Source organism: Sus scrofa, chromosome 13, assembly GCF_054392235.1.
Source record: "Sus scrofa isolate SSC_HxYL_T2T_F1_AM1 chromosome 13, Sscrofa_HxYL_maternal_Yorkshire_Landrace_v2.0, whole genome shotgun sequence".
In the NCBI taxonomy this organism is placed as follows: domain Eukaryota; kingdom Metazoa; phylum Chordata; class Mammalia; order Artiodactyla; family Suidae; genus Sus; species Sus scrofa.
This window is the reverse complement of record NC_139395.1, coordinates 140,763,520-140,787,278: the sequence shown is the minus strand read 5'-3', so window position 1 is coordinate 140,787,278 and position 23,759 is coordinate 140,763,520. Positions and strand designations below refer to the sequence as shown.

The following is a 23,759-nucleotide window of genomic DNA, read 5'->3' as shown; positions in this document are numbered from 1 at the left end:
CCACTGGACCACACTTCCCTTCAGTTAGCTCTTGTCATGTGCAGTAGTTGCCTTCTTGATTGGCTACTCCTTCCCTTTGGGTTTAGCTAAGGTAAAATTTCCTTTATTCTAGCAAGTTATTGGTTCTCTCCTTTCAATTGAGTATCCATATATGATTCTGAGGTTGTGTTCAGAACAAAGTCAAACTCTGCAAGAGATCCAAGCTATTAACTAGGATTCACAGTGCTTCACACTCTAGGGAAGAAATAGCATGTGCTATGAGGATTAAGTTTATTTCTGGAAACAGAAGGCTTGAAGGGCACTTCACCAATGGTGTCCAGATTCTACCTGCAAACCTATTGCCCTGGAATTCTCTCTGTGACTCTAGCTTGCCCTTGCTCTGCTTCCAGCAAATATCCAACTAATGCACTGATCTATTAGCAACAAGGTTCCTAGCAGCTGCTGGAGAGAAGGAAAATTTCTTGAAATCTCTAAAATAGGCACAGATCCTAAGACATCTCTTTCTCAACCTTGAGCTAAGACTGTTTTCCAGGAGAAGAGGCAGCAATTCCCAATTATAATTTCAGTCTAGAACTGTTAATATTTTTACATAGGATAATATTTATCTGGGTTACATCCAATATAGAGCAAATTAAATGAGATACACTGCTTAGGAATGCTAGAGATTCACTATTTGCAAAACGCAATGCCTCAAAAAAACCCTGTCTTTAAAGGGAACTATGGCTGAAACATAGTATTATTTGGAATCCAAGAAGCCTGAGAGGAAAAAAAGAACTTAATTATAACATAGTTAAATGAATTGAAGGAAAAATATCAAAATGAATAAAATCTACTTACGCTAAAAAATATCTAAATTGATGTGGGGGTAGTTATACATCAATGATGGTATAAAAGTGTTTTCAGTTTTATTGAACTTAGCCTTATTTTTGTGGCTTTGAATTCCAAGCCATGCCTATGCCTCTGCCTTCTCAGGTTGCCACAAAAAGCTCTTAGAAGTTCTGGGCAACCATCTCCCCAGTACTTCCTCTCCAGATGTCTATGAGTGTTCAATCATCTGCCTCTATTACTCTAACTATATGCTTTTCACATTCTAATCAAATATATGGGATAATAAATCACAAAGGTCAGTGTACTTGCAGAATGATGCTGCAACTTTATCACCTTAACTTATGGGTTGAGTTTCAACGGTTTTGATGTTCACTTTTATGATTGACCAATGTGTTAGGCATGCTACAACCAAGTAGGGGTAGCATGTAACTGCAACACACAAATAACAAATCACTGGCATGGGCAGAGGGAAAATAGTAGATTATCCATCTCCCTTTAAAAATAAATAAATAAATAAATAGCCATAAAACAACTTAAACCTATGAACAGCATAAATCAGGGATAGCTACTGCAAAAAACAATTACATGGGCAATTCCAAATAATCTTAATTACCTTAGTTTTGCCTTTACTATTACTCATTCTAAACTCTAACTTTTCTAATTTGTTTCCTCAAAATTTAGACTTGCCTAGGTTCCAAGAACTCCAACTCATTTATTCAGCTATGTCATATTTGCCCTAATCAAGCTACTTAATCTAATCTCAAGAAAGATCTAAAGTTATTTGTTGACCTTACCACACCCTTCTCCACCAAGACTTTTTATTCTATTCTATTTATCAAAACTATATGTGATTTTTTTAAAAGTCAACTATAATATACCACATAGACTAGTCCTATCAGTAAGCCTAAGAAACTGTGCTGAAAGGCAGTTCTTGGTACTTACACCTTTGCTTAGGAAAAGTAATTCTTTTAGAGAATTTTGCCATTCTCTATCTGCACTCAACAGCATTAAGTTTAGTTCTGGGCCCTGATAAACCAGGCTTTCCAGGATAGGCTGAATAAAATAATTAAAAGCTTTAGAACCCTACAATGGAAATAATAGGGAGGAGGACTTTCCTTTGCAATCTTCAAGGGCAGAACTAGGACCAGAGGTAGACCTGGGGTGCAGCAGGTTTCACCTGAATATAGTAAAATATCTTTTAATCCAAAAGAAATACAAGTGACCCTACAAATAAAACATATTCCCACCTCCACCATATGTTAAAGCCAAAGCAATCTAATGGCTGCCTGAGAGGACAGATCTATACCAGGGACACTGCTACCAAGACTTATGTTTTTCCAGAGAGTTGAGGGTTATATTTTGTTTGTTTTTTCATTGTGTGAACATATGTTTCATATCTCTTATTAAATGTGTGCATTTGGGCATTTTAGCTTTATTCCCCTGCAAAAGGGACCTTCTCCCACTGTATTTTCTAACCTGCTGTTATGCTTAAAACTATCAGTGTTTGTATATTTAATTTGAGCCACCTCAATAAATGTCATACTTATCATTTATTCAGTAAGTAGTCATTGAATGCCTCATTTGCACCTCAACCACGTTAGACACCATGAATTGAATGGTGACCAGCGAAGAGTTCCTGCTCTTGAGGTCAAATTGGCTAGTTGGCAAGGTAACTCTGATGATGCCTCCCTAGAAAAAACATTTGTTTAATTTGTTTTTCTGTTTGTTCTTCACCATTCCTTTCCAGAGACTCCTAACTCAAAAGTGGTTAAGGAAGAGGTCCTATTTAATGACAACTGGTTACCATTCAAGCGATGTGATCAGATTGTTACAGATTTTTCCTCCCTGAGGGCACATTTTTAAAACTTTAAGTACTAACTAAACTCCATGGCTAAAGATTATAAATTCCTAAGATTAAAAAATATGTCCACATTTTATGAGAGCAGATTTCTAATCAAAATAAAGACAAACTTTCCAAAAACTCAGAACTGTCCAAAGACAGAAAGGGCAGTTTCAGTTTCACACACTAAAAATATTCAAGAAAAGCATGAAAAACATCTTGTTAGACGTGATAGGAACTCAAGTATCAGAGGAGAGATTGGACTGTCTCAGTGGTTCTAAGACTTGGAAAATGTTTTTAAAAAAGAAAAGGTGCCTATCCTAGACCAATTATATTAGAATTATCTGAGAGTGAAGGCCAAGTCTCAGCATTTTTTTAAAGTTCCCCAGGTGATTCTTGCATGTCGTGAAGGTAGAGAACTACTGAGACATTTAAAGTCCTCTGCAATATAGCACAGGTTGTGTTCTAAAAAGTTTGTGGATTTTTAAGCCCTTAAGTAAGAGTACAACACAGCCATAAAGTGGCACAGGCTCTTCCACTTTAGGAAGGTCATCAAGGAGAAAAGCACTGGGCAACAATATTGCCTATAACAAGTCCAAGTTCTAAGATGTGCTCATGAGGGAGAAAAGCTAGAACTATCAGTAATTTACTGGATACAGACAGAGAAAGGGAGACACACATTTTGAGATTCCAGAGACCATTATTCCATCAAGGTCTCTATGGAATAGTTGTACTAAGATATGCATTTTAGGTTATTAGGAGTTCTTGCTTCTTTTCTTCCCTTTATATATGTTTTTAAACAGAACCCCCCCCCCCAATCACAATCTCAACTTTTGTAAAGTTGCAGTTAAGTTAATGAAATGTTTGCAAAATTCAGTGGGATTTTGGGAAGACTGGCAGGAGAGACAGCTTAGTAAAATTATAATATCAAAGCTAAGGCAGTGGCTTTGGTATTGAACATAGTTCTACCAAAGGCATAAAAAGCAAGGGTATAATAAGCTCATGGCCCCCACTGCATGCCTATGATTTCCAAGTACCATAAAATGCTAACACTATAACACCAGAAAACATCCTATTTTTAGTACTTGAGGTTGTTTTTGAAAATTGCCATGCCATTGAAACTTTTTTTTTTTTAAACTACATCTTTTCCATCCCTTCACATAATGATCATTGACCAAGATACCCTAGAGCCAAACGCAAACAGTGACAGCAAGGTTGGCAGAACCTGGGAAGGGAAAAGTCCACCTATCCCCTTCAGTGGCTCAGAGGAAGAGAAAGGTAAATGGGGAATAGAAAGGTGAGTACATTGGTCATGGCCAGAGTGAAAGCTGGCATTGGCCCCAAGAGAAAAATGCAGAAGTTCTGACTCTCAGCCCTTATTGCAAACCACCCGTCATTCTCACTTCCCCTGCCAGCAGAGCTGACTTTTGCCAGGGAGGGAAGAACTAGTTTCACAAGCAATTATCATAATAAGAAAAAAGGGTGGGGTATGAGGGAATCATAGGCACAGTGGATTGTTTTTTGACTATAAGATCACTGTCAGGCTTTCAAAAGAAATGAATTTGTTCCCTCAACGTTTTACTAGACCAGTTTATAATAAAAATCAAATCAGTAAGTATGACTTGCATTGATATAGCTGAACCTTCGACTCAGGAATACGAAAAGCTCCAGAGGATGGAGAGAGGCAAACTTGACCTGAACAGTTAAGTTGCAAAAACATAAAAGCTATCATAAAAGACACCACAAATGAGCTAGGGCAGGAAAGCAAATACGGATTTTCTACAGCCATTAATTGCCATATTACCATTATTATCATTACATAACACAGTAGCATATGGGCAGTATTAAATGGTGTATTTTCCAAAGAGAGTCTGGCCAACTGGGTTAGGCAATGGCCTCCTTGAATCAAAACCTATCGCTCCTTGAGGCTTGCATAGCTGCCTTGATTAAACACAGTGGCAGGCTCCACAGTTGAACGGACGATTCTTCTTTTTTTGAAGGGAGGTAGAATAGAGTAATTGCCAGATGTTTGCAATTTTAGCTATAAAAAGATGGCTGCTTTCCATTCCTGAGTATGTTGAATCTTTTTTTTTTTCTTTCTACCCAAGCTATTGTGGTTCACTAAAATAGGCCACTGCACTGATGAATCATCATTCAAAACTGCATTAATGGAAGCAGAACAAATATGACATTTTAAATTCACATATAAGAGGAATAAGTAAAAATGTATGGGTAATAATTACATGCCAGGCAATAGAAAGCATATTATAGTATAAAGGACTCAGGAATCTCCTTGATTGCTTTGTACCTGTAGAACCGGGTACAAGCAGTTTCATCACAGAACTTCCATCGCCTCAATAATCAAATGTGAATGAATATCTGTGTGGCCTCCCTCTCAGAGGAAAGAACCCATGCCTTATCCATCTCTATGCCTCACCTTATAAATGCACTGCCCAGAGGAGATGTGCAAACAAATATGAACATGTTATCAAAACCATATATTGTGATATAATTGTGTCTACATGTTATATTGTACAGTCATTGCATTTTTTAATGTAATTATTAGAACCCCCACTTCCATCACCACCAAATTCTCAGTTCTCTTTTTAGACTCTACCTCCTAATATGGCAAGAGGAAAAGGGAAAGCTGGCTTTCATTTAACCAACATTGATATAAATGGCTTGGGAGACTGGTGACCTCTAAAACAGGGGAGGTTATCTTTCTTAATGAGTGGAGTTAAGCATCTCTTTGAGGATCTGATGACATATGGACCCTCTCCCTGAAAAAGTTATACACATAGACCAAGAGTAAACACAATTTTAAGAGACTGGCTAAATTTCAAATATGAATCCCAGAGATGAATAGGACCCAAGATAAAATTCCTAGCAAATCAATTAATTATTTTCCTGTAATGATATAATTACTAACATCTCTAAAATCTCTCTGCCTCATTTGATAATCTGGAAAACAAAAAAGACTTTTTAAATTAATAAAAATCACTGGTTTACTTTATAGTTTTCATTACATAATGTTCACTTACATTATTATCTATAATACTAATTCAATAAAAAAAAATGCTCCTTCTTTGGGAGCTCCCATCATGGCTCAGCAGTAACAAACCCAACTAGCATCCATGAGGACTAGGGTTCCCTCCCTGGCCTCACTCAGTGGGTTAAGGATCTGGCGTTGCCATGAGCTGTGGCGTAGGAAAGTAGCTGCAGCTCCAATCCAACCCCTAGCCTGGTAATGTCCATGTGACTCAGTTGAGGCCCTAAAAAGCCAAAAACAAAACAAAAAAAAAAAAAAACAAAAAACAAAAAACAAAAAACAAAACCCTCCTTCTTAAAGAGATACCATAAAAATGAATCCTTTCTTCTTCTATATTGATATAGTTCAAGTAACGTTTCTCTCCGAGAAAGGTGTTTTGCATTCAGAAAAAGGACCTATCAACATAGTATAATTTAACAGGAATAAAACAAGATAATCCTAAAGTGTCAATTAGCAAAGCATTATCATAGAATAAAAAAGGATAAAACCAAGGTGTTTTCAAAATTGGCCAACCATAGTTATATTTGGACAATTATGATTAAAAATCTATGGATGAAAAAACTATGAATTATTACTCCTAGGGTTAATATTCACACTTTAATTTTAATAATAATAATAGCAACAATAAAGATGGCAGCTTCCATCAATTTGACCATTATCTTGTGACAGACACTCTGCCAATTTATTTGCTTAATTTTAAAAACAACTCTTAGAGATATATGTACCTCTATTTTAATGTAAGAACAAATTGAAAGAGCTTAGGTAGCCACTTAAACTAGTAAGGCCAAATTCCTAGAGAAGTAAAGGGTAAAATCAAAACTTGAACTCAGATCTACCTGAGGTTAATCTACATCCTGCCACCCCAATACCTCCCCTCTTTTAACCTTCTGATCTGGTCCTGGCCCCAAGAAACTTCAATTAAACCATCTGAGAAGTTGAACATAAAGCCACTTCACAAACAGAATTTATAGCTTTATATTTTTAGTTACATTATCATTTTCATTTGTCAGGTTTCTAATGAAAATAAAAACTGTTTAAGGGCTGGAATGTGTTTTTACTCTTTTCCCATCTGTTATAGAGCCCTGTTTAATAAAAATGGTATGAGATAAATCTGAATTGGGCCTAGTAGGGGAACTGAAGTAAGGCAGAGGGTGAGATATGAAAATGCAAATTCAGTCTACCAGGAACCACATTGGGTGGGTATGTATGACACTTCAAATGGTGACATTTCAAGATACACATCATATAACTTGGAGATTTCTTTCTCAGTAAATAATTTTTACAGAGGAAGCACTTAATACACCACAGGACATGATAATATATGAACATATTAATAACAAAAATATCAGTAAACTTAAATGTAATTTTAATCTCATTTTAATATCAATAAAACCATCAATGACATCTAACAAGCTAAGCAAGATGACATAATTCACCAGAATTAATGGATATGTCAAGTGATTTTCCAAAGACTCTCTGAAATAATGTCTTCTTGGTAATGACGTATAGGAATCACTTTGGTTGTTTTAACTTTCATCCATCATTCCATATACACCAATGCACAGGTGATTCTAAGCAATTTTCACATGTTATTTCAATTTCCATACAGCTCTGAATGGTCATGATTAGGAAAAATAATGGTGAGAATTTTTTCTTCTTTTAATAGAAAATAATAATAGCACTAACATGAGATACAACTTAGTGTTGAGGAAAAGCTCTGTAATTGAAGGTAAAAAGCAAGGATTCAAATCCCAGCTTTGCCCTGTGCTGATTGTTTCACTTTGTGTTATAATCTCTGTAGACCCAGGGTCATAATAACCAACTTTTACAGTGTAACTAAAAAGGTTAGATTAACAGCAAAGCAGAGTGGACTTTAGAAGAAATGACTAATAAATCCACTAAGGGAGTTCCCACTGTAGCTCAGTGGGTTAACAACCTGATACTTTCTCTGTCAGGATGCGGGTTCAATCCCTGGCCTCGCTCAGTGGGTTAAGGATCTGGCATTGCCACAAGCTGCAGCGTAGACTGCAGATAAGGCTGGGATCCAGTGTTGCTATGGCTGCGGCACAGGCCTCAGATGCAGCTCTGATTCAGCCCCTGGCCCAGGAACTTCCATATGCCACAGGTGCAGTCATAAAAAGAAAAAAAAAAAATCCATTAAAAAGTTTTTCATTCTTCCAACAACATTCTGCCATAGAAATCATTTTAGTAATAGCAATAATCAACATTTACTATAAAGCAGTTATTCAATATCACCTGCCCATGCTTTACTTAAAGGAAAATACTAAAATTTTGGTCAAATGTGGCTTCTATGTTTATAAGCTTCACCAATGGTCCTCTGAATTTCAGATTTTTTTTTTCATTTGTCTCCAGGAAGCTTAATAATAAAGGAACCATAATACATTACAGTAGATGGTAGTGATTAAATTAGAGATTATGTGGGAAAGCGCTTCAAAATCTCTTCTCACACATATACACACACATCTTTAAAGTTGCAAGTTGTAATGAATATTTCATAATAAAGTTCTTCTTTCATTGCTTCCTATTTTCTCAGGATCACTCCAAAAAAAAAGAGATAAACCAGAACAAAATACTTTTTTTTAGTTGGCTCACATCACACATTCTTAAAGATGAGTGTTTGACTAGGTAAAAAGGCTGGTTTGACCTAGTTTGCGTAGAATTAAAAGAGAGACGATTTTTTTCCCCTTCTTTTTTGTCATAGCATCTGCAAATACAGAAACATTTCATTTTCAAGCATGATAGACACTTGGAGAGAAATGGCATGATCCTTCTTGCCAGGACCAGCAAGATGGTACTTCTTGCCCACGGTGCAATAAGATTAGTATATTCTTATTTCTTGGTGCTTCTTCCCTGTAGCTACTCAACTTCCTGGAGCTATTCCTAGAGATATATGTCAAAGCACACGAGATGTTGAGTCCACTCAGTGAAGTTACTTTGCTCATTGCAAAGCTCCCAAGTGTCTAAGTATGTCAGAGAAGAGCTGCTAAAATTACAAGGTTCAAAATGGGCAACTTCCTCTGCTTTAGTATATGCCGCTCCCTTTGCTTGGCATGTCATGCTGTCCACCACCCTTTTTGCCTGGCTAACAACTAACTCACTCTTCAAGACTCAGCTCAGATGTCCCCTCATCTGACATCTCCATATGCACCATTGGTGAAGCTTCCCCCAATTTCTCCTACAGCACATCTTTCATCAGCTTTTACACTTAATTTACAGAATACAACTTCATGGGTATACGGTGGCTATTACATGTCTATCTCAACTGGCAGATCATCTCTTCTGTTTGAGAGAGGCAATGTACAAAACGACAAACAGAATGGATAATAAGAGAGAATGCTAGAAGGTCAAAGTGCTAGCAGGCTCAAGGTGTCACACCTCAGGGGCTTGTATTCATTTGTCCCTGGTGCTATTTTCCGCCGTCCAGTTTCTGGATACCATAAATTTAAAGAAGGATGCTAAAAATACAATATCATGATATTATTTCTTCTTTTACAGCTCCTAGGGTCAATTATTGTTCCAGGGTAGACTTCTTTATATGGTATATTCGCCCAAAGGCTTAAGTATCAGGTTTATTTTCATAACATTCATAATGAATCCAGTTATAGATGATTTACATAGGCCTTTCATGACCCAAAATCGGCTGGAATTTCAGGCACTGTTACTTGAAGTTACATGAGAGCAAATGCAGAAGCTTGGGCATTGCTGAGGCATTCTAAAAGAATGTTTCATTTTTATTTACATCTTCTTCTGTTTGGGGATCCAAATTAAAAGTCCTTAGGACAATATATGTGAGAAACTGGTATTTATGATGAAAGCACAGAGGGAATACCATAGCAACATGTAGGATGATTCTCTCTGAATCTCCACATTTTTCATATGATAAAAGATGCATGACTTCAATAGTTGCATCATTAACTAAGGAGAGAGTCTGTGCTCATAGGAACTGGAGAAGGCTCGAAGGTATTACACCAGTGACCCCTGGAATTACTGAAATAAACAAATGGTCTCCAAACTTGGTTGAGCACCAATCAGAATTATCTGAAGAGTTCTGTTTTGTTTTAATACAGATTTCTGAAGCCCACGCCCTGAGATTCTGATTCTATAGGACTGACATGAGCCTCAGGGACTGTGTTATTTGTTTGTATGTTTGTTTGTTTGTCAGTTCCCCAAGTCTTTCTGATGACTGGCCCCAAAACAGAAAATTACTGGTTCAAACTACCATTATAACCGTCAAAGCATGGTGCATACAAGATGTCACCTTAAGAGGGAAGAAAACATGAAGATAGATGACAGATAGAGATAGATAGAGAGATAGATAGAGAGATAGAGAGATGTATAATTGTTACTAAACTTCTTTATTTTAAAATATAGACTCACAGAAAGTTGTAAAAATAATACAAAGGATCGCATGAACGGCTCACCCAGCTTCTCCTAGGAGTAACATGTAATATAGATATAACACAATATCAAAGCCAGGAAAACTGACATTATTTCATTACTGACAACTAGCCCTTATTCGGTTTCCTGCATTCCTTTGTGTGTGCATATATAGATCTATGCAATTTTAACACATATGCAGGTTCACATAACCACCACCACAGGCTCCATGTTGCTTTTCTTGGTATGCATATGCATTCCCTGCCCCACTCCATCCTCTCTCCTGTCCCCTAACAATCACTACTCTGTTCTCCATCTTCAGAATTTTGTCATCTCAAGAATGTTTTATAAATGGAATTATATGGTATACATAATCCTTCAAGATTGATTTTTCTTTTTCATTAAACATAATGCCATTAATTCAATCCAGGCTATCACATGTATCAATAGATCACTCTTTTTTATTAATAAATAGTACTATTCCATTACATGGATGTACCAGAGTCTACTTAAACATTTACCCACTGAAGGGCATTTGGGATTATTGCCAGTATTTTGCCATTATGAAAAAAGTTGCTATGAACATTCACATACAGGGTTTTCGTGAACATAACTTTTCATGTTTCTGGATAAAATGCCCAGGGGTACAACTTGTAAATCATATAGGTAGTACACAATTACTTTGGTTAAAAAAGGGGGGGGGGCACTGCCAAAAAGTTTTCCAGTTTTTGCATATGATTACCAGCAATGTTTGAGAGATCCAGCTTCTCCACATCCTCACCAGCATATGATACAATTATTTTATTTTAGCTGTTCTAATAGGTGTGTGGTGATAACTTATTGTGGTTCTATATTTATTTTTATTCCCAAGAAAGAAATTAAGCTTTGTTTAGGTTTAAAATATGAAGTGAAAATTGTATTACACATTTTATATAATTTAAAAAATGAAGAGGATTAAAGAGCACCTCACTATACAATATTGCATTATTCACAGTTTTTGGGTAAGGCAGGGATGAGGAATCCACCACCTCATTACGGAATTCACTTCAGCAGTAAATTAATCTGACAGGTTGCAAAATAAAAGAGATTTTTAGCCAACAAACATGAATTCTTTTTGTTCTAAAACATCTAATCTACTCTTTGCACATATATTAATTCTATCACTGTCACTTTTAAACAAGTCAACCATAATGCTTTGGTGGCACAGAACTATGGCAATCATGGAAGGGTCCACAGGGTCCAAACTCAGCCTCACCACTTACTATTCTGTAATACTGAACAAGCCAACTGATCTCTCTGCACCTTTAATACTGAGGTAATAGCCTTTGCCTGTATTCGACAATTTCAATTCATTATTTACAGCATCTCTAGAGCAAAGACCTTATAACTCCTACAAATTTATTAGGGAGTTAACTATCTTTTCCAAGAAATGAAGGTGTTGTATTAGATAATTTTTAGGATTCCTCCAAGTTCAAGAATTTTGTAATATTATAGTATTGTGGCACTGTGATTCTTATCGATGTTATTAGAAATTAATTACTGTTTCTCAGTATTTATGAATACTACCACTATTAATATTTATATCACTATACATTTATTAGTCTTATGTACTTGGATAACTTAGAATTATTTGTAACAGTATGTATAGAATTATGAAATGCATTTATTAAATAAATACCATTTTATAATATTATCAATATTACTTAGTATTAATAAAAACTAGTTATTTTAATTACAGCAGGAATCATACTTCATGAGAACAGGAATCAATCTAAGTTTTTTTCATCACTTCAGCCCACTAGAAGAGTGTCTGGCACAAATTCTGTTTCAGGTAAGTGATCGTTTAGTAAGTATGTAATAGTAATTCCTAGGTGTTTTATGACTTATAAAACATTTTTACATTTATTGTTACATTTGATCCTCAAAACAATCTCATAAGATAACTAATATCACCAACTTGTTTTATAAATTAAGAAAATATGGAATAAGAAATTGTCATGCCCAAGGTCAAGTGGTTAAACTGAGGCTTGAATGTAAATGCCCTCACCACCAACATAGCACTGAACTTTGGCTCTTTTGAGTGTCAATAAGGCCTAGGAATATTTAGTAAGATCTGATTTCACCCAAAGAATTATAGGTTCTTTTCTTTTCAGGGAGATGCAATGTAAAAATCAAATTAATACAATTATTATCTTCCCCTTTAATGAATGAATGGCTTGTCCTCTTTCCCCCCTGAGGCTCTGAAAATTAAAATTCATGTACTGCGCTCCACGTGATAGAGGAGGCTCAAGATACTTACCCTGAACTAGAAAAGGGACATGCCAGTCAAACTGAGTCTCATTAGAGTTTGTGATGGTTCAGTGAATTTGTGACTATCCTCATGACCGACCAGGAGTAATTATAACAAACAGTCTGAGAAGTTGCAAGTGCTCTTCTGTGATGGCTGGCAGCTTAACAGGACTGGCAGAACTAAATAAGCAAGATGTTTCCCATGTGTACGTCCAAAGTTGCAAGCCATATTCGCCTTTCACATCAGAGACAGAGACTACAAGACTCCAGAGACGGGAGAGTATGCTATGAGTATAAATATTTAGATATCACTTGTTCAGAGTTCACTATCAGTCCTCATACATTTTTTACTACCAATTATTCCAAGTTTAAAAAAGAAAAAGATTTTACTAACTGTAAGAGAAGAAGCATCAACTTGGCTTACACATTCAACATAAAAATGGCAGAAAAAGTCCATTCTAAGTTACTTCTTCAAATACATCGCCATAGGTAGCCATCCATTTCCCTCAAATTTTAGCTATCTGTTGAGAAAACAAAAATGTCTTGCTTACCAGGTTACATGACTTCACATCACTAACGTCTAGTTCCCACCCAAAAGCAATAATCAGACTCATCAATTCCTGGGAACCAAGCCCCAACCTTGTTTCTTCCAATCTAAAACAGTGGAGACCCATCGGAACAAGCACATTTAGGGCCTGAATTTTGGAGCCAGTTCAGCCCAAACTCTTGGGTAACCTTGGGAAGACATTCTCTTCCCTCTCAGACTGAGTTTTCACAATTGACAAGTGAAAGAAATGGCCTAGATAATCTTCAAACTCTTTTCTACTTCTGCTGCTTAAAGACTGTGATTAAAGCACGAAGAATGGCTCTGGCAAGGAAGTAGAAAGGAAACAAGGGAGACCCATTGTTTATGATGGCATTCTGTTCTAGTTACTAAGTTTAACCCAAAAGCAATCACCTATAACTACTCCCTCTCCATAGAATAGAACAGTAACCTCAGGTAGCAGAAAACACAATGAGATCTAGTAAAAGATCTCCAGGCTTAGGACTGTCATTGAATAGAATTCATCTATTCCAATCTGACTTTACAAGTCTAGATGAAGCAATGCAGGCAAAGCTTGAAAACAGAGGTTTTGTTTATACTGTAAGGAAGTATAAAAGGTAATATGTGTAGGAAAAGTTTGTGAAAAGGGCAACCATATTCAAATTAATTTCAAAGAAGAGTCATGAAATAATAAAATAATGGAGTTAGAATAGATGGGGCTATCTACCCCAACATCCAATAAATAGAAAGAACCGGTTAAAATAAGCAAGAGCCCTAGATATAAAGAACAGAGCTTAGCTCTACAGTTTTACTAGCTATGTGATTACTGAATAAGTTATTTCACTTCTGGTAGATTACCACTCAATAAATGGCAATAACATCTGTTCTACTTAACTCAGAGAGCTACACTAAGAAATCTCTTTTGAGAATTAAATGACAATGAATATAAAAGTGTTGTATAAGCTACAAAGGACTGTACAAATAAAAAAAAATTCTACTGAAAGGATTACCTTGAATTTGTACCCTATGGATACGCTGTATTAAAACTTTACATTAAAAAATATTTTTAGGGAGTTCCCGTTGTGGCACAGTGGTTAACAAATCCGACTAGGAACCATGAGGTTGCGGGTTCGATCCCTGACCTTGCTCAGTGGGTTAGGGATCTGGCGTTGCCATGAGTTGTGGTGTAGGTCGCAGACATGGCTCGGATCCCACGTTGCTGTGGTTCTGGCGTAGGCTGGTAGCTACAGGCCCAATTCGACCCCTAGCCTGGGAACCTCCATATGCCACGGGAAGCGGCCCTAGAAAAGGCAAAAAGACAAAAATAAATAAATAAATAATATTTTTAGGATTTCCTGTTGTGGCTCAGCAGTAATGAACCTGCCTAGTCTCCATGAGGATGAGGGTTTGATCCCGGGCCTCGCTCAGTAGGTTAAGAATCCAGTGTTACCATGAGCTGTGGTGTAAGTCACAGATGCAGCTTGGATCTGGCATTGCTGTGGCTGTGATGTAGGCTACTTGCTGCAGCTCTGATTTGACACCTAAGCTGGGAACTTCCATATGCCACAGGTACGGCACTAAAAAAACAAACCTAAAAAGGAATTTCAGATATTGAAGAAAGTTAACTCCAGGCCACAAGATAACTTCAACCTTATAAACTTGAAAACTTTACAAATCATTCTTTATGATAATAATGGATACAAAATATTATCAAATTTCATTCAGCCAAACTATTGAGAGCAAATTTCCAATTGTCAGACTTGCAAAAAGAGGAAAATTTCAAGCCATTTTATGAAAATAATTAGTAAAGTAGGAAACCTCACTTACTTTGGTATCTTTCAAGAATAGAAAAAGAAATATCTATATCTTGTTCTGCATCAAACTCTAAGGCTTTGGGGTATTTTTGTTTGCAAATTTGAAGCAGAGAGGGGACTCGGTATAAAGAACACTACTGACTGACTAATACCTTAATAACCAGAAAAAAAATCACATCATCTTGTTGCCCTCATCAGTCTGGAAGAGAAGGTGATGATATAAAACCATACATACATACCAAACTCATTAAACTAAAAAATAATGTAGACACTCCATATGGTAAAATTTGTAAGACAAAACAATAAAAAATATACATGGACTCATAAGCATATGGTACAGGAGACAAAAAGACTTTTTTTCTTTTTTTTTTTTTTTTTTTGGTCTATTTAGGGCCCCACCTTTGGCATATAGAAGTTCCCAGGCTAGGGGTCTATTTGGAGCTGCAGCTGCCAGCCTAGGTACAGCCACAGCAATGCAGGACCTGATGTCTGCGACCTACACCAAGGCTCACAGCAACACCGGATCCTTAACTCACCAAGCAAGGCCAGGGATCAAATCCATGTCCTCATGGATAGCAGTCAGGTTTGTTACCAATAGGCCACAACAGGAAATCCACAAAAAAGACATTTAGAAATCTAGGGACATTCTAAGACACACAAGTTGTTGAGGGAAAAAAAAAAAATCAACAAAAAATCAGAATAATGGTAGTAAAATAAAAGGGCCCTGAGGCCTAAAGAGCTAATAACTAGGAAGGAGGGGAGGTGAGCATACCCCATTTTTAGATGTGCCAAAGCCCTGTAAAGAAAGTTATTAGCAGAATATCTTATAAAAGAAGGTTATAACATATGGTATCACATAAATATAAGTTGATGTGGAAAACATGTAGGCATTTTTTTCCTACTTTCACAATGAGAATTTAAAAATAAGAAAGCAAACCCCAGAGATCACAGACATAATATCAGGGCAAGAAATGTAATCGGTAACTTCAAGGTAGCAGTGGATAAACAAATCCTGCGCTAAAAAAGCTCGAGGAATGGAAAGAGGAGGTAAAAGTCATTCAAACATGTAGATTGAGCTGCAGAACTATAAAGCCTAATAAGCAGCTGAGAAGCTTGAAACTGCTGCCTGGATAAGCAGGTTCATTCCACTGTGGTTAACTTTCACCGCAAACATTACTGAGTACCTACTCTGTGTCAGGTATCCTGCTGGATGCTGTTGGCAGTAAAGGCAAGAATCAGGCAGCCCCTGCCTATAACGGTCCAAGTCTACTGAAGGAGACAGGCCTATGTAAAATAGATTTACTATTAGAAGGCCAGCTGTGATAAGGATTGTACAAGATGCATAACAATTATGGCAGGGTGACAAAGAGATTCACGAGATCCTGGATAACTCTGGACTCAGACAGAGGGGACCTGAGATCCAATGCCAACTTAACCATGAGCAAGCCATGCATCTCCAAGAAAATCACATATGCTCTCTGCACTGCAGTTCTCACTCTTACATCAGAAAAGGGTGGACTATGTGATTCCTATTAGTTCTAATGCTCTGCCTTTGTGGCTTAGGTTCTTCAGAGTCAGGCTCTGTATTAAGCTATGAATGTTAAGACTTTATGGGCTAGAAACCAAGGGGTGAGTGTGTATAGAGGCAAAGAATAGCATGAGCTGAGGAATGAGACCATGGTATCATCAACTCACCCTGTACATAAAAAATGAGTTACCTATTACCTGGGGATTTCACTAATGGTATAGAACATTTTAAATGGACAAAAAAGGAAAAAAAGATGGATATAAACTTTACAAATGTATAAAAAAATTAAACAAAGAGTAACATAAATTATAAAAAAATTGAAAGCAAGAGAAGATGCACTAACATTTAAATTAAATATAAAATGAAGCAAATCTTACACTTCTAACAAATATCATGTCATAATATACAGCAGATGAAGAGATATAACTACATTTTAAAAAGTCTGAATATCCATGAACCTTTGCCCATGTTTGTCTTTAAAATGTATATATGCAAGGGAAATTTCTTCCTTCATGTATTCAAAAAAAGGTTATATTAAAAAGAGAGAGACTGGCAGAATTGCAAGAAAGAATCAAGACTTCAGAAATGAAATGAGACTGAGTTGCTTGGAATGAGGATGCCACATTCCAAACTGTTGATTGCAAGAGAAGACTCACCGAACAGTACACTCGCCCATCCAGCCATCCGCCATCCATCCAAATATATACACACATAAGAACATACAGACATACATGTGACCATACACAACCATTGCCACTAAAAACACAGTAGCATAATAAGAGCCAAGAGGAACATAAGGATGAGTGGGAAACCACGTCTTGTTGCTTAAATGGGGAAACAAAGCTCATACTCTTATTCGGAAGTAGAAAAGCATCACCATCGCATGGACCTGAGTGCCACATATGCCATGAAGTATAGCACACTGAGTGGGAACAACATTCTCATTCAGAAACTTAGTAGCCACAAAAACATAGAGAATGTCACCTATCTTCTCTAAGTTCCACTTCATTATGTGGGAAAAAAAAACAAAAAACAAAACAAAACACTTGGACAAAGCAATAACGACAATGAAAAAGCATAGTGCCTCACCTGAACTTTATGTTCAGTAATGTCAGATTGAGAGCAGGAGGAGCAAAAAAGAAGTAGAAATAAGACGTATATGGAGCCCCAGGGAAGAGAGAGAGTACATCTGTACATCTAGGTCAGGCCCAGACACTGGGAAAGGTGAAACAAGCAGGATTGTGATAGGTGACAAAAAGGTGTGTAGTGACATGTTAAGAAAGAAAGAGTTGAGTAAAGAGCTGCAAAGCATCAGAGATGATGCCAGTGTCACTGGAGAACCAGCTAGACAGCGGGAGCACCTCACATAGTATAGTAAAGAGGATAGGGCATCTCAACACAGGAAGTCTACCAAGAGGCCAGTTCACCAGAACTCCCAGCACTCAGAGTACAGGAGTCTGAAGGGCAACCATTATACGCCTCTCTCCTCCCTCTCACACATACCATTTATTAGCCTGTACTATTTAGGACCTGCTTCACCCTGGCCCTCAGGGGTGCACTGATGGTGATACCTACTAGACTCCTCACACCTCTGCCTCCTTCTCTACAAGAAAGCCTGTCTTTGTCCCCTTCATATTAAAGGGATTTTAGCTCTTGCCAAAGTGGGGAGACAAAATAACAAACCTCCTAGTGATCAGAGCAGAGGAAACACTGAGAAAACAGATGCAGAAGCCAACAATGACTCCTGTTGTCATGTGAAGAGGGATTCTCCTCTACATCCCATTCCTAAGCCCTGCAATCACTAAAGAAGAATAGCCAAAGAAAACCAGTCCCACTGTGTCCTTGATTGGCTGAAACGGTGTAGTCTCCTTCACGGCCAACAGGGTTTCAGGCACTGCATGGGGACAGGTAGTGCACCAAGGGCTTCATGTACTGATTTTCCAGAGCAGATCTCTCATGGTCTTGTTGCTGCCCTTTCTCAACGACGGAGACCCAAAAAGCCACAGCCCAGCTGTTCATGACCTCCTCCCTTCCACCTGCCTAAGCGTCCAGCTACCTGACACAACTGGACATCTGGACTAGGCCTCTGACTTCAGTCCTAAAACATGAATAGACAAGTAAAGTGTTTATGGGGGCATGGAGAGGACTAGAAAGAAAAGAGAAAGACTGGACTACATCACAGAGTGTGAAACAGTCTCATGCAAAATTGTTGAAACAAACACGCTAATGTCATCCAAGAAGGAATTACAAACATCCTGGAGAAGGTGAGGTAATTGTTTTAAAAAGTAGGATGGGGGAGAAAATAGAGGCATGGAATAATCTCCATTCACTGCCTCTTCTCCCTCAGTTCCCAAAAGTCTAACATTCTACTGCTTCATGGGCTTAGATGAGCTGCTGACATGGATTGATAAGAATATGGAAACTTTATTAAAAGTATGTCACTCTTTTTTTTTTTTTTTTGTCTTTTTTTCCTATTTATTTGGGCCGCTCCTGCGGCATATGAAGGTTCCCAGGCTAGGGGTTGAATTGGAGCTGTAGCCCCTGGCCTATGCCAGAGCCACAGCAACGCAGGATCTGAGCCGTGTCTGCAACCTACACCACAGCTCACGGCAACGCCAGATTATTAACCCACTGAGCAAGGGCAGGGACCGAACCCGCAACCTCATGGTTCCTAGTCGGATTCGTTAACCACTGAGCCACAAAGGTAACTCCAATAGTATGCCACTCTTTATGCTGCCTGTGGGGTTCAGTGTGTGAGCTTATCCATGCATGTACACCTGGGATGCTGAGATCAGGAAGATCTTCAAGTTCCCCTTGATGTCAACTGAATGTACATTATTAAAACCCTTAAAACTAGGCTTCGTTCAAATGTCTGTGGGCTTCAACAAATGCAGATCACACAGAACTCTCCAGACAGCAGAGAGTGGAAAACAATTCTAAGTGCCTTATTAGCTTTGTCTTGTATGGGTTTCCCATCAGATCCCAGCATTTCAGGACACTTGTCCAAACACAAGAGGGAGGGAGGGGCAATTGGGTGATAAACACATTTCTACAAGACAATGGGATGGGCTGGAGGACACTGCAATAGAAGGGCACTAAGCTAAGAATGAAGAGATGAGAGTTCCAGTTGTAGCTCTGGCCCTAACTTACTGTGTGATCTTAGTCATACAACCCCTAAAAGATGACAGACTCTTTATGCCCCCAAAAAAGAGTTGCTTAGATGGTTACTAGGTGCTCTTTAACCTTTGGTAGTCTACACACAATAATAAGCACACTACAGATTTTTGAGCTACCTTTTCCCACCACAGCTACAAATCACTTTTATTATATTAAACTCTCCCATTAGAGGCACCCACCTCTGAAATCCCCACACTCACCTTCACCGCCAGGTTGCTTATATGGGTTGTACTTGGGCTTTGGAGCAACAACTGGGGCAAACTTCTTTGGTGGCTGTTGTGTGGACACTGAAATGCTAGGGGTCCCAAAGGAATGGGTGGTCTCCATCCGTGCAGGCACGTGGCCAAGGGGCTCAGCAGTGCTTTTGGGTGGCAGCCAAGATGGGTGAGACATTGTTGAATCTAGAATTAAAAAGAAATAAGCACTGCTGTTTTTAAAGAAACATGGAAATGAAGGCAATCTAGTTCACTTCATTATTACTTCTTAATCCACATGTAATGAAATCTTTAAAGAGCACTCTAAGAAGAGGGGAAGGAAGGAAGGGGAGGGAGGGAGGGAAGGAGGAGGAAGGAAGGAAAGTTATGAAAAGCTTATCTTAACAGGAGGAGAAAAACTGAGCACTCCCTCAACCAGTCTCAAATACCTCTCTTCCAACAGTTAACTATTTTAGTGCCTAGCAGTCTTTAGGAAATAAATAGGAGTAAGAAATAGTCGCTAATCTAAAGAAGTGTCTGTGATAAAACAGACACTTAAAACAGCAACGTTGGTATAAAAAAAGCTTCAAAAAAAAAAAAAAAAAAACACAGTAGTTTCCACCGTAGCTCAGTGGTAACAAACCCGACTAGTATCCATGAGGATGCAGGTTCAATCCCTGGCTTCACTCAGTGGCTTAAGGATCCGGTGCTGTCGTAAGCTGTGATGTAGGTCACAGATGTAGCTTGGATCCTGCATTGCTGTGGCTGTGGCAGAGGCAGGCAGCTATAGCTCTGATTAGACCCTGGCCTAGGAACCTCCATATGCTGTGGGTGAGGCCCTGAAAAGACAAAAAAAAAAAAGCTTCAATTTATTAATAGCCTATTAATATTATAAATATATCATAATTTATTATATAGTAATCATAACACTAATATGATTACTATATCAATTTAATGGTCATAAGGTAACTAAATGAGGTAAAAAAATAAATAAAAATTTTGCTGGAATGTAGGAAAAGATAAGATCACTTCTTGCTGGGAGCAAAACTAAGACCTCATTAGTGAGGTTACCTTCAGACTGGGCCTTGAGTGCTGAGCAGAGGTCGGGCCGAACAAGGTAGGCAACATTACATGGGCAGAAAAGTAAACAAGGGGGATAAGGAAACATAGATATACCAAAAGAACTAAAAATGTGGGATGGAACAAAAACAGAGACAGCTCTGCAAGCAAGCTTAAGGAGTCTGAATTCATTCTTCAGGCATTCAGGAACCTTTAAAAGTTTATTCTTGAAATAAGGACATCACAAGTGCATGGCAGGACACTTAATGTACTGTTCCTCACCACAGGGCATTTGGATATTGGGGAAGGGGGCACTGTTTGCGACACTGCCTGGGACAATTACTGGTACTTAATGGCCAGGGGCTAAAGTACTCAACTGCTATAATGTGCAAGGCAGCCCCACAGGAGGCTAATCTGGAAAAACTCAGTCAGGAAGGAGAGACACCAGCCAGCCCAGGGGCTGTCCTCCTATTAAAATACACTCTGTAAGGAAAGAAAAATGTCTTGGTGTCAGGGTAGGCCAACCATCCTCCAGGCAGCCTGCAGGCTGGGGCCCAGCCCTGCAGACTGCCTCTGAGGAGGGCTCTCCAAGTCTGATTGTAAGAGCTCTCCAGCCGGGGATGCCTGGAAGGTTCCCCCACCACTCCCAGCCCCAAATCCACCCTGTAATTTATTAATTGGACTGAATTAATTGAGAGGGCTGCACAATGACTTCCAGATGTCTGTATTGACAAAGAACACTGGAAATACAGGAAAAAATAAAGGCCTCAGCACATGGCATGGCCACGGAGAGATGAGGTGAAGGGAGAGATGGGTCCTGGGTAGCATTAGGCCACACCAGGAGCAGGTGGCAGAACCTTGAGCAGCCCCCTCCCCACACCCAGAGCCACAGGTACCTCCACTTAACTTAACTCCCAGAGTTTAAAACACTTTTGATGGTTTCTTAATGACAAACAATGATATAACAATATTAAAGTGTTTTATATACTGCCTAGGGCTAAGCAAGTAAGTCGAGGAAAATTGTAGGAGGTGTAGTTTTCATAATCTAATGGTAAGAGAGGAATCAATCAGGAAGACTCTGAATAAGAAATCAGAGGAGTTCTGTTAAGCCAGTGGCATCATTGGATTTTCACTCTGATTGCAGGTCCTTCTTTTCCTCCTCCTCCCCTGTACCTGTGCATATGCTATGTACATGAGATAACCTGACAATCTGTGAGTTCCCTGGAAGAACAGGAACTCTATTTTGTACATCACTAAACCACCATTAAAGCCCAACACAAAACTAATATAGAAGAACAACCATAATTCTGGTTTACTCCTGGTTCTTAAAACTGTCTGTACATTCAGAATTCTTTGAGATTTTTTTTTTTTAAAATACCAAAACCAAGCTCATCTCTCAGGGGTGCGAAACATTAATTTTTTTGTTGTTCTTTCCAGGGCCGCAGCCGAGGCATATGGAGGTTTCCGGGCTAGGGGTCTAATCAGAGCTGTAGCCGCCGGCCTACACCACAGCCACAGCAATGCAGGATCCAAGTGGCCATCTGCAACCTACACCACAGCTCACAGCAACGCCAGATCCCTAACTCACTGAGCAAGGCCAGGGATCGAACCCGCGTCCCCATGGACACTAGCCAGCTTTGTCAACCACTGAGCCACGATGGGAACTCCAAGAAACATTAATTTTGATTTTATTTGTTTAACTGAGCATCAGTCTTCTACTAAAAGGGGATAAAATATGTCCTACTTTCAACAAGACTAAAGTGAATATAAGTGGGGAAAAAGTAAGATAAAGATTTGAAAATGTTAATTCACCATGCACATTTGTAGTATAAACTTTATTTGTAGAGTTTTTTTTTAAAATGGGTTAATATTATCCTTGCAAATTTTCTATAACTCTAAAGTTATTCCAAAATAGAAACTTTAAAAATGGGTTAATATAGGATATAGTGATTTCCAAAGCAAAAAGGCACATTTCCAGAGCAAGCCCACATTGCCAACTGACTGTAGAATCCTGGCCTTTTCAGAAATTCTGTAGATATAAAGGAAGAGGCAACTTCTGAGAGAGTAAGAAAAAGGAAAATTTAAGCATCCATATGCAAACCATTGACTTGATCATATTTTCGGTATCCGCAGCACCACATGTTACCCTGACAGTGTACTCCCCATGGAGGCAATTCCAGCAACACCTCCACTAAGTGCCAGGGTCTGGGCAAGTATCTGCATATGACCTTAACAGCATCTTCTCAAACCATTCTTCCGTATTTTAACAATGGGCCAGCGACACCATTCCCAGGATTTATAATGAAATTTAATGACACATGCTGTATCCACCATCTCCAATGCCATATATCTCCCATTCCTTTCTACCAAGCCACCCCTTTATTTTCATCTTGACCCAGCTAAAATGTCTCTGATGTTGTGAACAATCCCCTGCCTCTCTCCAAAAAGAGTAGGTTAATTTTCAGGCTCTTCTATGACTTGTTTCATACTGATAAAACTCTGCACATAAGCTATTTAATCACCTGCCTATCTGCCCCAATAGGCTGGAAATTTCTAAGTGGTCTCACTATACCAGCACTATGCCTGGCTAGGAAGCCCTTAGAAAAACATGTTACACATGAATGGGTGAATGAATAAATGCTGATCTCCTTGGTTACTACTGATCCCTTTCTAGAATCTCTGTATCACCCTTCTAAGCATCCATTGAGGCAATTGCCTTTTTTTCCTCCCTTATTTTAGAGATATAATGAATCCTGTTGATAGATTTCCAGATATTGAACCATCTTAGCAATCCTAGAAAAAAATCCTGCTCAATCATAGTTGTAAAGTTTTGGTACACTGATGAATTAAATATGGTACTTTATAGAGAATTTTTGTACGTATAATCATAAGTAAGACCTTTCTACAGTATTTTTTCTCTACTTGTTTTACTTATCATTATAGGTTTTGATATGGGGGTTTTGTATCCTTTTCTACTGTTTGGATTTATTTATTGATGAGATTGAAACTATCCAATCTTTAAATGCTTTATCAGAATTC

At 38.3% G+C, this 23,759-nt stretch overlaps 1 protein-coding gene across 12 annotated transcripts in view; it reads right to left on the bottom strand.

Annotated features, from left to right (window-relative positions):
* LPP (LIM domain containing preferred translocation partner in lipoma) overlaps positions 1 to 23,759 on the bottom strand; it is a 693,621-nt gene that overhangs the window by 441,925 nt on the left and 227,937 nt on the right. For 8 of the 12 annotated variants that reach the window (XM_021071248.2, XM_021071246.2, XM_021071250.2 and 5 more), the window contains one exon: positions 19,668 to 19,868. The exons of the other annotated variants lie outside the window; for them this stretch is intronic. In XM_021071248.2, coding sequence (XP_020926907.2) covers positions 19,668 to 19,860 — 193 coding nt within the window. In that variant the 5' untranslated portion in view covers positions 19,861 to 19,868. The remainder of the gene's footprint in view (positions 1 to 19,667; positions 19,869 to 23,759) is intronic. 12 annotated transcript variants of the gene reach the window in all.